Below are 17,470 nucleotides of genomic sequence, written 5' to 3' on the forward strand. Positions count from 1 at the left end.
TATGCCCTTAATGACAGTAAGGCTGCTGGCTTGCTACAACTGGCACCTCACCCAGGAATTTATAGTGTGCTGCTGTGAGATAAAATACTGTAAATAATGACTGTTTACTGACTGTATGTCTAAACATGAACTAATTGTCCTTTTAGGTTCTGATTGCAATCTAGGCAAATGTATCCAGCCTATAATGTCTTATCTAAACAGTAACACAAACTGCACACGAGCCACTGCGATATGTCAAAACATGCCATAACACCTTTATGTTAGAATAAAACCAAAACAACTAATAAGGTCAATAGCATCTATTCCAGAAGTTGTGTGGTAACACAACAAAACGTGTTTAACTTTTAATTAACTGCGCTTTTTGGAACAGCGTGGAATGGAATCGCCCGAATAAAGGTTAATGATTTCACTTACGCTCTCAATTCTCTTGCTATTTTCTCTTGCTATAGTGCCGATGGTCCGGGGCAATAATACAGTAACGTTAGTAGCATGTCGTTTTACGTTGAAACAACTCAGGATGTTTCAACTCAGGAACACATTAATTATCGCTCAGATTGATTCACATATAATAGACAGCGAGGATGTATCAGAAAATGAGCTATCCCTGTTTCGGAAATGCAATTAATCAGTTACGACTTAAATCTCACCCCGCGCTTACCTTGTAGCCTTCCTGACAAAGTAGGAGTGAGCGAACTCCAAGTGGTCGTCAAGCCACGCTTCCATCCTTTCGTATTCGGGGAGATAGCAGCCCTCCATGCTCAGAGCCAAAATTCCTCAAATTAATCAGATTACCATCAACACTCCGAAGATGGAAGCAAATAATATCAGTCACTGACAAGCAGTGTGTGTGGTGGCAATCTGTTTTCAAGCGAGCGCTTCCTACATTGTGAGCGCCTGTGGGTAGACTTCTGCAAGAGTCTCATTGCCTTTGCGCAGCAACATCGCCTCAGCAACATGCCCCCCCCCCCTCCCTCCAATAACGGATTCTAAATTCCAAAATGGAAAAGCGATGTTTTCTTGTGATTTGTTTGTATGTTTTATTTGACAGAAAAGTAGATATGGGTTTACATCAAAGGGCATAATTTACAATAATATGTGTACATATCCAGGATGGCAGAGATTTTCACATCAGTGAACTAAGTTAATTAATGGAAGATGGTTCAAATGTGCCCTCGATAAGTCAGAAGAACATATTTTAAGCCTAACTGTCAACCAAATAGATTGACATTTTCACCATGTGCATATTCTCATGAATACATGGAACTATTTAACATACAGCATGAGTTGTGGCTCCTTCCTTACACTCAAATTACCTTACTTGCCTCATATATTTGAGTGGGTGTTGGTGAATGCTGATACAAGGGCAAAACAATCAATACCAACTACAAGGAAGCCTATTGCAAGGAGGGATGACCCACTGGTTCTCCTCAACAACAACTAAAATCTGTATTTAAAGTTGCTAGCCCTTATTAATACAAAAAATATCCCAGATTGGGAATGCTGATCTAAGATCAGGCCCCCTCCCATCCATATAATACAATGCATTATTACCAAAAAAGCCAAATTGTTCCTAGATCAGCACTCCTACTCTAAGACGCTTTATGAATACGAACCACCAAGTGTGCCGTCTCAATACAATCAATCACTGAACATGCTCCATTGAACTCCCCAGCCCATTTCGGAGGCCCACACTGAATTGACAAATAGTAATGGCCTCCACTATATACTATTCATTGTCGCAGGCCCTTTAGATCATGTGTATCTCTGGTGTCCAGCCAGTGGGACCATGCTGATACTGTGGTGTTACCTTACCCAGCAGATGGCATCTCTTTTACCCCTGGGAGCACAGGACCCGCTCCCCAGGCATATGGGAGCTCCCTGGCCTCCTACTAGAGAATCTGGACAGCCCAGAACATTAGGCATCCAGTCTATCTGATAGTGGGATCTGATAGTGGGACCCTTCCCCAAAATTAACACATATATGCCCAGGACACACACGTACATACACACACGCACACGCATGCATACACACACATACGCACACGCGCACACACAAACGCACACACACACACACACACACACACACGCGCACACACAAACGCACACACACACACACACACACAAACAGGGCCACCCTGGGCTCTCTTCCAGATGTTCCAACAGTGTGTGTTTCAAAACCTAGCTGGTCTAGACTTGTCAGGTCTCTCTCTAAATCTCACTGTCTGTCATTCTGCTGCAAAGTGGTCCCAGAGCATTTAGTATAATACGTTACATTTCGTATGGTATGTATTCATTTGTGGATGTCCATCATCCATTGCATATGACATGTTACAAATGACAATTCATACAATGTAACAAATTTGCAAACCGTAAAATATGTTGCGAATTTGCAAAATGTACAATATGTTTCTAATTTGCTAAATGTATGATATGTTACGAATTCTAATTTGTTGTGGCTAATGTCAGCTAGGGGTGGCTAGGTGGCTAACGCTAACGTTAGCTAGGCTAGGGCAGTGGTTCCCAAACTGTGGGGTTTTTAAGGAACTCAGTCCGACTTTCCAACTTACTCTTGAAAGATGTGATAGTAGAATGCACAAGGTGCAATTTCAGAATTGGGTAGGGAATCGTCGGTTTGTAATAATGTTTGAGTCACTCAAATATCACATGAATACACATTAGACATGGAAAAATGTATAGAAGTACAAGAAAATGCTTTGGGTTAGTCCCCAATGCCGGAAGAATATGTGTTAGGGGTTAAAGTTAGGAGTTTGGGTTGCCAGACGTTCGCGTTATACGCCCAACCACTCTCCTTTTGTCTCATGTAACATTTCATACTAATTTGAGTGTCCTGGATTTACGTTTACGATGTCTATGAGACCAGTCTGGGGACCTTGAAAGCATAGGAGTCATTCTGGAAGTGTATTGGTTGTGTGTGTGCGTGCGTTGTTGTGTGTGTTTACACGCTCGCAAGTGTGTGTATGTCCTTCACAGGAACACTGTCCAGGTGTAGTCACTCAGCAGACAGAGAGAGGTTGGGTGTGATGACTCGGCCTTCACTCACAAGTCAAACAACACGCCCCTCTCCACCATATAATTCCCCACTCTAGCTTAAACAGCCAGCTCCCTATTGTAAACGTGGCCTTCAGTTGTACTCTGAGAGATAACCCCGCTGCAGTAAAACTTTCCATATACTGTACATTCCTATCATGGAAGCAATGCTGAGTGAAGTGCACCACACACACACTGCTATCATAGGGAAACAATCCTACTTCTTAACCACAGTGGGCAGTAGCTTGCACCAACACAATCTAATACATACACAGTTTATACACACACTATCCACTACTCCCCCCTCCCTCTCTCTCACACACTCACTCGAGTGCACACACACACACACAAACACACACACAGAGACACACACAGAGCCTGTGGGATCTCTCTACCTCAACTCGACCCATTCTTAGCTCCTCTCCGGTGGACTTTGCCCTGCAGGCTTTTCCAGTGGAGCCATTAAGTAAACATGAGTTATTCTGAAACATGGAGGGACGCTACTTTATGGCTGTGGCTCATAATGGGAAAAGACCATGGGGTAGAAGGCCTATATTCTCTTGTTCTAAATGGAGACTCAATGTAACTCAGTGTTCACTCACTGCACTATAAAGATGTTATTACAGGTGATTATTCTGCTGTTACTGGTGTTTTGTCATTATTGGTACAGACAGATGGTAGGAAAAGAACACAGAGATGATCAGACTAACTGTGTTGTCTGGAGAACGGCTTTAATGTGTGCCGTAGAGCACTCATACCGTTATTCTTATCCTTCGTATAGTAGGAGTACTTATCATGTACTCAATGTAAGCTAAGTGTGATGTTTTGTCCTGTTGCAATTTCATGGTCCTTCAGATATCGCAGGTACAGTACATAACAGGTCTACCCCTCTGACATATACTACTAACACAAGATGAACAATGTGAGAAGTATCGGCTTCGAAATGCCCCATAGAATAGCTTAGATTAGAATATCTCTCTCTATGCAGGCCAGTTTGTGTGCTGAAATATGTGCAGGCAGGCAGAGTAGCGAAGAAGCATGGGTCTGGGCCGTAATGGCTACTTTCCATGCTTCCTCTCCATATTTGACAAAACACAGAACCGTCTCTGTAGAACGTCAGCCCGGAGCACACGGTCACTGGTAAATCAAATTGGACGAGAGAAAAAGAGGTTTAAGTTCACAGTCCCGGGGGAGGGTTGGTTTCTGGGACGAACTCCTAACTGAACGAGATGACCTACTACCTCTGCCTGTCTGTCCGAAGCAGCTTAGGGGCCTGTTCTGTTTCAATGTTCTCCGAGAACCCGGTTCCCAATGTTATACAACTGTTCTCTATTGCTTGGAACCGTGTGTTTACAGTGGAAGACTGGGGGGGGGGGATCACTAAGTTGTTCCAGACAAAAGAAAGTCATTTCCTGAGCCGCTGGAAGCCCACTCACTCAGAAAGAGCACATTTCCATTTGCAGAGCAATATCAGTCATGGTTCGTTTCTGTCCTCTTCTTCCTCTCCTGAGCCTTGACATCAGGACCGGCTTGAGGATGACCTGCCTAAAGGGGGAATTTTAAATCCATGGGGTGGGGTGGGGGGCACAACTAGTATTGCTTTAGAGCCCTGATAAAAGGTATATTGGTCCTACTAGTGTTCAAATGTACAAAAGGGTACCGGAAATATAGCCGTACATAGCAACAACCATCGTTTTGTTGACATTAGACGGGCTAAAATGGATCTCGTTTTCCACAAAGAACCAGGGAGAAGGAAGTTGACCCTCATTTTCCAAAGGGTTTGAATTGAAAAATAGTTATTATGGTCATTCTATTACCACTATTGTCTGATCAGTTTGAGGTGTGTGTGTGTTTGTGCTTGCGAGCCTGACGCCTGTGTGCATTCGTGTGTGTGTGTGTGTGTGTGTGTGTGTGTGTGTGTGTGTGTGTGTGTGTGTGTGTGTGTGTGTGTGTGTGTGTGTGTGTGTGTCTGTGTGTGTGTGTGTGTTTACATGTGAGTGAATGAGTAGGTGGATGGTTGTGAGTGCATGCAAGTGTGTGAGCATGCCTGTGTGTGTGTCCTGCTTCGACAAACAAACCAGGGAGAAGCCATAGGGGCCAGTGAACCTTTCATCGTCTTTCTGACAGAGCAAGTTTTTCTTGAGTGATTTTATAATCGCTGCAACACCTCCCTGGGGGCAAAATTATGAGCGAGAGGCATTTGACAAGATTCATTTGAATACATGGCCTTTAAGCGTCACACACATAAACACACTTGATGAATATTATGCAGATTATGCATAAAAACTCAATGTGCTGGATTTGTCAGTGCACCTGCAGCTGTAATAACATGTAGCCAGAGATTTCTGCTACTTGTATTTGATATATACTGTATTGAATTACATTTGAAATACCTTTAAGTATTTTGTCATTTGTGTTACACTGGCCTGAACTACGATCCAATGTATTTGGTTAAAAAAATACTTAGACGTGTAATTTGTATTTTCAAAATACAAAATACTTTTAAATAAAAAAATGTATAGCGTTTCAAAATGTGTGTCCCCTTTCACCCTGCAGTGGTATCATGAGACTGATGGCACTGATAAGAGTGTTTGCTAAAAGACTAAAATGTACGTACATATGAAAATTAACACTTGCAAAGCACATTGGGTATTATTCTAATGAGCTCCGCCCAGAAACTAGGCCAATAATAACACCCAGTGTATCAGGTGTGAAGGTAAGACCCAGATGCAGACAACGTCGAATTAACTCCAACAGGGGCAGGCAATAGACAGGTCAAGGCAGGGGTCAGTAAAACAGAGGTGGGGCAATGGCACTGGATGGCAGGCAGACTCAGGGTCAGGGTAGGCAGAGGTCAAATATCCAGAGGTGGGGCAAAGGTACAGGTCGGCAGGCAGGCTCAGGAGCAGTCAGAGTGGTCAGGCAGGCGGCTCCAAGTCAGGACAGGCAAGGCTCAAAACCAGGAGGGTGAGAAAAAGAGAGACTGGGTTATTTATCCAGAGGTACTTATAGTCAGTGCATTCAACTACGGTAGATTAACAACCACATATCACAGTCAATGTTTTTTGTTTACCATTACTGAACATGTTGTCGTCGTGAAGGTGTGCACTTGCATAAGTATCTTGCATTTTAGCTTGTAACATTGGTCTTTAGAGTATCTTGTTAACTTGCATAAATATCTTGCATTTTAGCTTGATACATTGGTCTTTAGAGTATCTTGTATCTTCACGTATCCCCCCCCCCCCCCCCCCCATCTCTGCACGTAGCACTTCTCCCATTGCAGTGTTGTCACGGCGCTTCAGAATGACTGACGTTTACGAGTGAAACCGACTGCATTTACATTTTCACATTTACATTTGAGTCATCTGGCACAGGGTTTCCACAAGCCTTTCCCAGCGTCAAAGTAATATCACATAATGTGTAGTAGATGCAGGTAGTCGGCAGTAATGGATTGCCTTTACTGTGTATAGAGCTGTACTGCAAGGGTACAGGTGTTTTACATCCTGACGAGGGAAGCCATCCACTGCTAATGTGTAGCACCCGCTGCTCAAAACTGATTCAAGTTTTTGTGATCATTATCATCATCATCATCATACGCAGCAGATGCTTTTTTAACACACGTAGTCAGTCACTGACAAGAAACTGGAAATTAAACTGAAACTGAAAAAACAAGATCACTTGAATAAGCTGTACATTGCCAATGTTCCCTGTTCCGGGGCTAAAATGAAAAAGTGATAGAATACTGTGTTTTAGCTGCAACAGTACTGATGTTACCTTGAATACACCCCTAATGGGTTTGGTGAGAGAAACTTCAGCTGCAAACAGGTGGTGTAAAAACATTTAATGGACTACTCAATCAGGATGAAGGGATATCATGTTACTCATTAGTGACATTTTGAGCAGTTTTAGTTATCCTGTAACGTTGGAATAACCAGTCCAGCTACAGCTCTGACAGCCTTGCCTGAGAGAATTCTAGTATGCCTATACAGCACATGCTATTTTAATGACATCAAACGTGTATTTCTGCATCAATTACGTGTATTTCTATGCCTTCCCTTCCACCATAAATATAGTAGGTGCACTAACAATGGCCTTTCCCTATTATTTGTAAACCAGAGGAATTTGGCTCTGAAACAGACCATGTCTGGGAATGACTCAATGCGCTCAGTTTCCCATGTATGTTCATCCATCTCAACATCAAAGGGTGCTTGTCAGACATCCCAATTACCAGCCTGATATATTACAGTCCATCATTCTAAAGGAGAGATCTAAACTCACAGTGGACCTACCCATCTGGGATCTACAGTATCTGCATCTGTTGGTAGATAGAGTAATAATTCCACATATCTACAGTCTCATACGGCATCACACTGTAATACTGCATCGTTATACTGTAATACCGCACCTTACTGTAATACTGCCTCATATACTGTATCATACTGTAATACTGCATCATATACTGCGTCATACTGTAATACTGCCTCATATACTGTAATACTGCATTATACTGTAATACTGCATCATTATACTGTAATACTGCATCTTACTGTAATACTGCATCATATACTGCGTCATACTGTAATACTGCCTCATATACTGCATCATACTGTAATACTGCATCATTATACTGTAATCCTGCATCTTACTGTAATACTGCCTCACATACTGCATTGCACTGTAATACTGCATCACACTGTAATACTGCATCGTTATACTGTAATACTGCACCTTGCTGTAATACTGCCTCATATACTGCATCGCACTGTAATACTGCCTCCCATACTGCATAGCATTATAATACTGCATCATATTCTGCATCATACTGTAATGCTGCATCATACTGTAAAACTGCATCTTACTGTAATACTGCATCATACTGTAATACTGCATCATTATACTGTAATACTGCATCTTACTATAATACTGCATCTTACTGTAATACTGCCTCATATACTGCATCATACTGTAATACTGCATCATATACTGTGTCATACTGTAATACTGCATCATATACTGCCTCATATACCGCATCATTATACTGTAATCCTGCATCTTACTGTAATACTGCCTCATATACTGCATCACACTGTAATACTGCATCATACTGTAATACTGCATCATTATACTGTAATACTGCATCTTACTGTAATACTGCCTCATATACTGCATCACACTGTAATACTTCATCATACTGTAATACTGCACACACTGTAATACTGCATTATACTGTAATACTGAATCATAATGTAATACTGCATCATTATACTGTAATACTGCATCTTACTGTAATACTGCCTCATATACTGCATCCCACTGTAATACTGCATAATACTGTAATACTGCATCATTATACTGTAATACTGCATCTTACTGTAATAATGCCTCATATACTGCATCACACTGTAATACTTCATCATACTGTAATACTGCACACACTTTAATACTGCATTATACTGTAATACTGAATCATAATGTAATACTGCATCATTATACTGTAATACTGCATCTTACTGTAATACTGCCTCATATACTGCATCATACTGTAATACCTGCATCATATACTGCATCATTATACTGTAATACTACATCTTACTGTAATACTGCCTCATATACTGCATCATGCTTTAATACTGCATCATATACTGCATCATACTGTAATACTGCATCATACTGTAACCCTGCATCATATACTGCATCACACTGTAATACTGCATCTTACTGATATACAGTGCCTTGCAAAAGTATTCATCCCCCTTGGCGTTTTTCCTATTTTGTTGTAATTTAACCTGTAATTTATTTGAATTGTATATAATAGACATACACAAAATAGTCCAAATTGGTGAAGTGAAATTTAAAAAATTATAAAAAATACAAAAAATTGTATTCTCAGCATATTTTCTGACTGACAGTGGCATTGCCAAACCAACAAGCAATACAAAAAGTTAAAATACTCTCAATAAAATATTTGTAAAACAGAGTCTGTATAGTACAGTCAACATTAAAAGATACCAGGTTTTTGAGAAAGTACAGTCTCTGTTGACTCTTTTTGTAGATCAGGTCTGTTAATTTACTCAACCGAAGTTTATTGTCCAAGAGGACACCCAGATATTTGTATTCCTCTATGTTCTGACCTCTGATAGATGTTGCAGAGGTAGGTGTTGTTTGCTTCCTGAAGCCTATGCACATCTCTTTGGTCTTGTTGGTATTGAGGACCAAGTGTGATCCGTCACACCCCTCTAAAAAGTCATCTAGGACCCCGGGCCATGGTGTTCCTCGTCATCATGCAACAGGCTGATCAAGGCAGTGTCATCAGCAAACTTAACTAGGTGTCTGTCAGGATGGGAACTGCACATACTACATCATACTGCATTAAACTGCATCATGCTGTGATACTGCATCATATACAGCATCACACTGTAACATATTATCAGTTACCTCTGTCTGAACTCTGCATTTTGTTAGATGATCCCCATGAGAAGAAATACATTTATTCCCGTTCCTGTTTTGATAGGACGGTTCCTTGGTTAATACAATCTAAAGTGGTTTATGGGGACATGTGTCAACATAATGGATGGATTTGTGTGACTCGTGGGGACTCGGTGAAGCATAATGGAAAAAGAAGTGGACCCGAGTTTCCCATCAGTCGTCTGTGCGACCTAGGTTCTGTTGAGGAGGAATGGGCTATTAGAGTTCACAGACAGCCATAGTGGACAAGCCAGGGAACCCAGTTGGAGCTTAAAAATGTTAACGGGCGCCATCTTGGCTCCAACATGTTCCAAGGCAGAATGCAAATTAGAATGTCATCTTGGCTCCAACATGTTCCAAGACAGAATGCAAATTAGAATGTCATTGTCATGGAGCAATTAGTGCCAACATGAAGGATAGCTTCCAAAGCTTTGTATGCTATATATATATATGGCTCAGGGACCACTAATCTTAGTGTGAATGTCATGGAAAGTAATCTCTGTCCTTGTCTGTGTTGATTAGTGAATGTGTTGATTGATTACAGAGCCTCTTGATGCATGATCTCCAAATCACTCACACTACTCATTGGACACATTACACGAGCACACTCACGCACACACACACACATGCATGTGTGCACGCACAAAAACACACACGCGCACACACGTACATACACACACACACACACGTACACACACAGACACACACACGCATACACATACATACAATGATGAATGTTTTCAAACTCACTTTTCAGGCAAAAAAGACTGATCTTATGGTATGGTCATGAATCTGCCTCCAGCCTATACAATTTCCCAGACAGAAAGAAAAAAGGAATAACATATCAGAATGGGGTGATCTGTTGTTAACCTACCCCTAAACATTTATTTAATGTGTGTGTGTGTGCATGTGTGTGTGCATATACACTGTGTGCGCATGTGCATGTGAGTGCGTTCAAGCATGAGCTTGTGTGGAAAAGGTGCTTGCTTGGTGGGAAAGCAACACTGTGGAAAAAATCGGAAACTCACTAATTAAATTGGATCAGTAGTTCTCAATTTATTTTTTTGACCTCGGAACCCAAATTGACCAGGTTCCCCAATATTTACATCGTAATTTTTTTTATTGTTCCCAAAATGCTATACGGATAGTAAATCTACCAATTATATGACAAGGAACAACAGTCCCACATTCTCCTTGTTAATAATTGTATTTTGCCCATATTCTTGATGAAGAACGTTAAACTCACTGGTTTTAGACCACAAAATCAAACAAATCCGCGAAATAGATACTGCATATAAATACATGTATTTTTTTGTATTCTTTTTTTCTTATAAGACACTCTCGACCCACTCCAGTCTGAACCAGTTGAGAATCGCTGAGTTAGATAACCAAACATTATCTTTGCACAGCCCGGGGGTAACGTTATTACACACACCGCCTCACAACACATTGCTCACCAGAAGGGCAACCTATGCGTGAGCCAATACTCAATGTATTTCTGAGCACCTCCAAGACAAATTATACATATTAATGTTCTCGTTTATTCAGACAGAAACGAAAGTAGGGAGATTGGACTTGTACAGTGGACCGTCTAACAATACAAAGAGTCGTGTCGGAGAGAACTTCCCCTAACCCTGATGTTAACCTTAACCCAATTCAACTAACCTGCTATGTACATTCTGCCAACTTCTGTCGTTTAAAAGTCATCCTAACCATTTACGTAAACTATCCTAACATTTGCCGTTAGTTCTCGTAACCACCAACCTAAATTCTCACCGTAATTCTCAATATATTTTTTTACAACGCAATAAGGAACATGGTATCAGAGAAAGACGTATAATACTATATGTCCTCCAAGGGGCATGATAAGTTATACCATCCAATTCCTATGCTATTGAACGACTGGGTAATATGTATAATACTATATTTTCTTTCATTCGATACTGTACAACCACTATTCCATTCATAATGTAACCTAACTTCTATAGCATACTAAATGGAGGAATAAATCCTAGGAATTGCCCTGAGACCAGATTGCTCTTTGAGGCTCTATGGTAGTAACCTGATTTACACACGTATTATCTGCAAATCAATCCTGTCTCAAATCATATAGTTCATTAATGTTGGCCAGTGCCACATACTAGGCAGACGTACAGCGCTCTGGCCAAAAGTAGTAGGACCATACTGTATGTCTTTCTAGTATGTGGTTCTGGCTCTGGACAAAAGTAGTGCACCATATTGTAGGGAATAGGGTCATTTGAGATGTATGCTAGGCTAGATCGACCGGTTTGTAAGGCATAATGATTTCCTAATCTCAGAAGCCTCTTTATCACCAAGCTTTGTTCGAGTCACATGTTGCTCTTCTGTTAAGAAACAGTGAGTTAGCATTGAGGGTCCAATTCATTAGGCATCAAACAGAAGATAGCAGATTGAAACAAGCAGGGAGTGGAACTTCCCAAACGCGTTCAATAAGAAACACTTTTCTTATTTTCTGTTGTGAAATGTTTTGTAACAGGTGCACTAATGAATACAACCAAGGTCTTCTTCCCAACAATCGGAGGCAGAATTTCTGTGTTTACCATCCATCTCACGGTGCTGTGCAGTGGTGTAAAGCAACTAAGTATAAATACTTTGAAGTACCACTTACTGTGCCTCCAGAAAGTATTCATACCCCTTATTGCACATTTCTTGTGTTACAGCCTGAATTCAAAATGGATTACACATTTTTTTTTTGTCTCACCCACCTACACACAATACCCCATAATGACAAAGTGAAAACATGTTTTTAGAAATATTTACACATTTATTGAAAATGAAATAGAGAAATATCTAATTTACATAATTATTCACACCCCTGAGTCAAAATCACCTTTTGCAGCGATTACAGCTGTATATCTTTATGTGTAAGTCTCTAAGAGCTTTGCACAACTGGATTGTACAATATTTGCACATGAATCTTTTTAAAATTATTCAAGCTCTGTCAAGTTGGTTGTTGATCATTGCTAGACAGCCATTTGCAAGTCTTGCCATTGCCATTTAGGTTAGTATTGTGGAGTAACTACAATGTTGTTTATCCATCCTCAGTTTTCTCCCATCACAGCCATTGTTAACTGTTTTAAAGTCACCATTGGCCTCATGGTGAAATCCCTGAGTCGTTTCCTTCTTCTCCGGCAACTGAGTTTGGAAGGGCGCCTGTATCATTTTAGTGACTGGGTGTATTGATACACCATCCAATGTCTAATCAATAACTTCACCAAGCTTAAATGGATATTCAATCTGCTTTTTTGTAACCAATAGGTGTCCCTCTGCAAGGCATTGGAAAACCTCCCTGGTCTTTGTGGTTGAATCTGTGCTTGAAATTCACTGCTCGACTGAGGGACTTTACAGATAATTGTACGTGTGGGGTACAGAGATGAGGTAGTCCTACAAAAACACTATTATTGCACACAGAGTGAGTCCATCCAACTTATTAAGGACATTTTTACGCCTGAACTTATTTAGGCTTGCCATAACATAGTGGACGAATGCTTATTGACGAAAGACATTTCAGGTGATTTATTTGTGCACATTTCAAAAAACATCAATTCACTTTGAAATGATGGGGTATTGTGTGTAGGCCTGCAACACAACATGTACATGTAAATCCATTTTAAATTCAGGCTGTAACACAACAAAACGTGGAAAAAGTCATGGAGAGTGAATACTTTCTGAAGGTACTGTAAGACGTTTTTTGGGGGGGGGGTACTTTACTATTTGTACTTTACTATTTCTATTGCTGACAACTTCTACATTTACTTCACTATATTCCTAAAGACAATATGTACTTTTTACTCCCGTACATTTTCCCCCGACAACCTAAAGTACGTGTTACATTTCGAATGTGCAGGCAAGACAGCAATATGGTACAATTCACACACCTATCATTATAACATGTGGTCATCCCGACTGCCTCTGATCTGGCGGACTCACTAAACACTAATGCTGTGTTTGTAAATAATGGCTGAGTGTTGGAGTGTGTCCCGGGTTGTCCGTAAATAAATAGAAATTGTGCCGTCTGGTTTGCTTAATAAAGAAGTTGATGTTATAGCATTTACTTTGTACTTTTATTCAAGTATGACAATTGAGTACTTTTTCCACCCCTGGTGCTGTGTGTACAACAATTATGTCCCACGCCCCTCACTTTCTTGAAAGGTGTTTACAAACCTTGGGAAAGGATTGTACACCAAAGTCCCACCGTACACACACACACACACAGAGAGAGAGAGAGAGAGGGATGGTGTCATTGCTTATGGACATAGGACTATAAGTAACGATACGCCTATCCCGAGAGGAACACGTGTACATTCCTAAAACGTCAGCAGCTCACAGATAGTCAGTTCAGCTTAGGTTAATGAAAAACAGGCAGGCTCTCAACTGTAGTAAGTTTGTTTTTACGTTTTCAAAACACCTCCATCCATCGTGTAATAATATCGTATCATATTAAAAGAAGATCCTATCTATAGGTACTGCAAATATTTCTAGCATGTTTACAAAAGAGTGCTCTAACTTTTAAGTACATCCTAAGTTCAAACGCAATGTTTACTCCCTTACATCTCTCATTTATCTTGAAAATTGTTTGTAATAATATTCTCCGTTTTGGAATACCAGATGTGAAAAAAAGCCTAAACACATCAGACCCTAAATGGTCTTTTAATGATCCATATTTGGTAACGACGAGGCTCCTTATACAATTTCAGATATCGTGGGAGGATCGTTGTTGCTTGGCAACTGGGGGTGAGAGGTGGCGGTTTTGAGTCTTTCCTGCCTTCCCCTTGTTGGTTCAGGAAGAGCCTCCTGGAGGCGTATCAGCAACACGATGATGCCCCCATTTGTCATCGTTGTGTATTTCTCATATAGGCATGGAGCCACAGATGGCGAACAACGGATGGGTATATCTGCTGCTAGTTACAGACCTCTGGGGGAGATACTACAGGGATTGGATGATGACGTTATAGGAAAGGCCTTGCAAACAATGTGTAGACGAGAGGGTCAACCCCTGTCCACGGGTGAATACAGCAATAAGCAGACCGACAATCAGACCGATAAGTTGACGACTCCCATTGTTTAGGCGGAGACAAGACCATCTCATCATTACATACAGTATCTCTGTTGACACCCAGCAGAGGATCTACTGTGCACGGCCAACGTTAATCTTGGTCTAACCTGTCCTTAACATGCAAGTATGCACGCATGCACTCCCGACTCCCTACACTAGTGTAAATGTCACTCTCTAGTCAACGTAGCACAGGGCTACAGGTTTGTCATGCCCTGTCCTACTTTGATAGAAGAGTCCTTGGATTATCTAACTTAATGTGGTTTATGGGGACGGGGTTCTCCTAATTGCTCTTCTAATTGCCACTGTGGGGATCCGGTGGGGCTTAACGAGTGTGCAACTGATGAGCTTTTCTCCCTGGTAGGTAATTGATGCCAGTTGATGTCATTGAGAGCCATCACTTGCCTTAATCAGCAAGTCACTGATTAAAGACTTGGATTACAACCAGTAGATACCTGCCACGGCCATCAAGGATCACAGTCAACCACTCCCGATAAACCATGTCAATTCTTCAAATACTTCAAGTAACTCAAGATTATGGGGAATAATAACACACAAACTAATATCAATTTCCACTTTGAGTTACAATAGTTCTGGGAACATATTCCTAGAACTCTCTGTTGTTCACTGAGGTAGTAATAACAATATGCTCCTATCTCATTCTCCTGTAACCCTATCCCAAGGCACTGCCAGATTACAGTGTTATCAGGTAATACGTGTCTAAACAGACTAATAACCTGTTAATTCCCTGCAAGTGGTTCTGAACTTCAGTCGGTAAAAGACACCTTTGACAGAGCTTTCCATAAGTAAATCAGTGACCTAATGCTGGGGTGTTTTTACTGAGATACACACTGTCATTAGTTGGAGTTCCATGCACAACAACAAGACAAAATCACATCAACACTGTCGATAGGTAACGCAACAACAAGGCAAAATCACATCAACACTGTCGATAGGTAACGCAACAAGACAAAATCACATCAACTCTGCCGATAGGTAACGCAACAACAAGACAAAATCACATCAACTCTGTCGATAGGTAACGCAACAACAAGACAAAATCACATCAACTCTGTCGATAGGTAACGCAACAAGACAAAATCACATCAACACTGTCGATAGGTAACGCAACAACAAGACAAAATCACATCAACTCTGTCGATAGGTAACGCAACAACAAGACAAAATCACATCAACACTGTCGATAGGTAACGCAACAACAAGACAAAATCACATCAACTCTGTCGATAGGTAACGCAACAACAAGACAAAATCACATCAACTCTGTCGATAGGTAACGCAACAAGACAAAATCACATCAACACTGTCGATAGGTAACGCAATAACAAGACAAAATCACATCAACTCTGTCGATAGGTAACGCAACAACAAGACAAAATCACATCAACACTGTCGATAGGTAACGCAACAACAAGACAAAATCACATCAACACTGTCGATAGGTAACGCAACAACAAGACAAAAATCACATCAACACTGTCGATAGGTAACGCAACAACAAGACAAAATCACATCAACACTGTCGATAGGTAACGCAACAACAAGACAAAATCACATCAACACTGTTGATAGGTAACGCAACAACAAGACAAATTGACGTCAACTTTGCTGAACTGGAAAACAGTTTCTTATTTTGATGTCGGAAGAGAAACAGCCACGTGTGATGACAGAGAGGGAGAAATGTTTATATTTGAACCAAGTGGTGTTCATAATTTATTTTCAAATAATGCGTTTCCACAACGTTATTTTCATCAACATGACCATTTTCAATATGGCTCCAACAATACTATTGTGAGGGTAAACTGCCACTTCCTGAAATTCTCCCAGCACAGTGTGTGAGGCAGAACAACCCATCACACTCATTCCTCCCATTTTGACACATTCTATTAGATGATAAAAAAAAATGTATTAAATGAAAACTCCATTAATTCCAACAGAGAGGCCTTGGTGTCTGGTGCAGTGGCAGAAAGCAGCCGGCAGGCAGATCCAGCTACACCCTAAATGAATTAGCCCACTGCTGTGTCTGAGCTGTGTGTGGAGCTGTGGGGCTAGAGAGCTCTGTCGCTCTGGGGGCTGGCAGTGGTGGGTGATGAATGTGTGGCATTAGGCGCCAGCCTGCCAGGCTGGGTGTTGGAGATGAGCCAGCTCTTGGGCATCCATCAGCGCCCAGGGAGGTCTGTCTGGGTATAGCCAGATGCCCAGGATGCTTGGTTGGCACAGTCGTCTAGCAGGCACAAACACATACAGAAAAGGTAGAGAGGGAGATTGTGCAGAAGAGACAAAGAGGGAGGCAGAGAGACAGGGAAGAGGGAGATGAGAGATAAAGAGAGAGTGAGCGAGCGGGAAAGAAGGGGTGAGACAGAGAGAGTGAGAGAGAGCGATATACAGAGGACGGGGAGAGAGAGAGAGAGAGAGAGAGAGAGAGAGAGAGAGAGAGAGAGAGACATAATGACATAATGACATTTGAAATGTCTTTATTCTTTTGGAAATTTGTGTGTAATGTTTCCTGCTCATTTTTTAAATTGTTTATTTCACTTGCCTTGGCAATGTAAACATATGTTTCCCATGCCAATAAAGCCCCTTAAATTGAAATTGAATTGAGACAGAGGGTGATACAGAGAAGGAAAGAGAGAAGGAAAGAGAGAGAGCACCAGCATCCCCTGGGTGGTTCGGCTCGGGTCTTTCAAATCAAAAAAAAAAAAATCAATCTAATAGATATTAATGATGCTGCCACATTGCTAATAAACCCATGGTTAATGTTTGGTTCTAGAGAGAGGCTGGTAAACATGGTTCAGTTTGTAATGTTTTGGTTTTAGGGATTTGTTACAGGCGTGATGAATGCCC

The 17,470-nt window shown here is 41.1% G+C and overlaps 1 protein-coding gene across 5 annotated transcripts in view; it reads right to left on the minus strand.

Annotated features, from left to right (window-relative positions):
- LOC109906607 (cGMP-specific 3',5'-cyclic phosphodiesterase) overlaps window positions 1–17,470 on the minus strand; it is a 95,431-nt gene that overhangs the window by 72,351 nt on the left and 5,610 nt on the right. The window contains exon 1 of one of the 5 annotated variants that reach the window (XM_020504404.2): window positions 659–962. The exons of 2 other annotated variants lie outside the window; for them this stretch is intronic. In XM_020504404.2, coding sequence (XP_020359993.1) covers window positions 659–756 — 98 coding nt within the window. In that variant the 5' untranslated portion in view covers window positions 757–962. Of the gene's footprint in view, window positions 1–414; window positions 567–658; window positions 963–17,470 lie in introns of those variants that run through there. 2 more of the 5 variants (XM_020504405.2, XM_031792206.1) reach the window with 2 other exon arrangements.

The sequence above is a fragment of the Oncorhynchus kisutch genome, linkage group LG16 (assembly GCF_002021735.2).
Source record: "Oncorhynchus kisutch isolate 150728-3 linkage group LG16, Okis_V2, whole genome shotgun sequence".
Classification (NCBI taxonomy): Eukaryota; Metazoa; Chordata; class Actinopteri; order Salmoniformes; family Salmonidae; genus Oncorhynchus; species Oncorhynchus kisutch.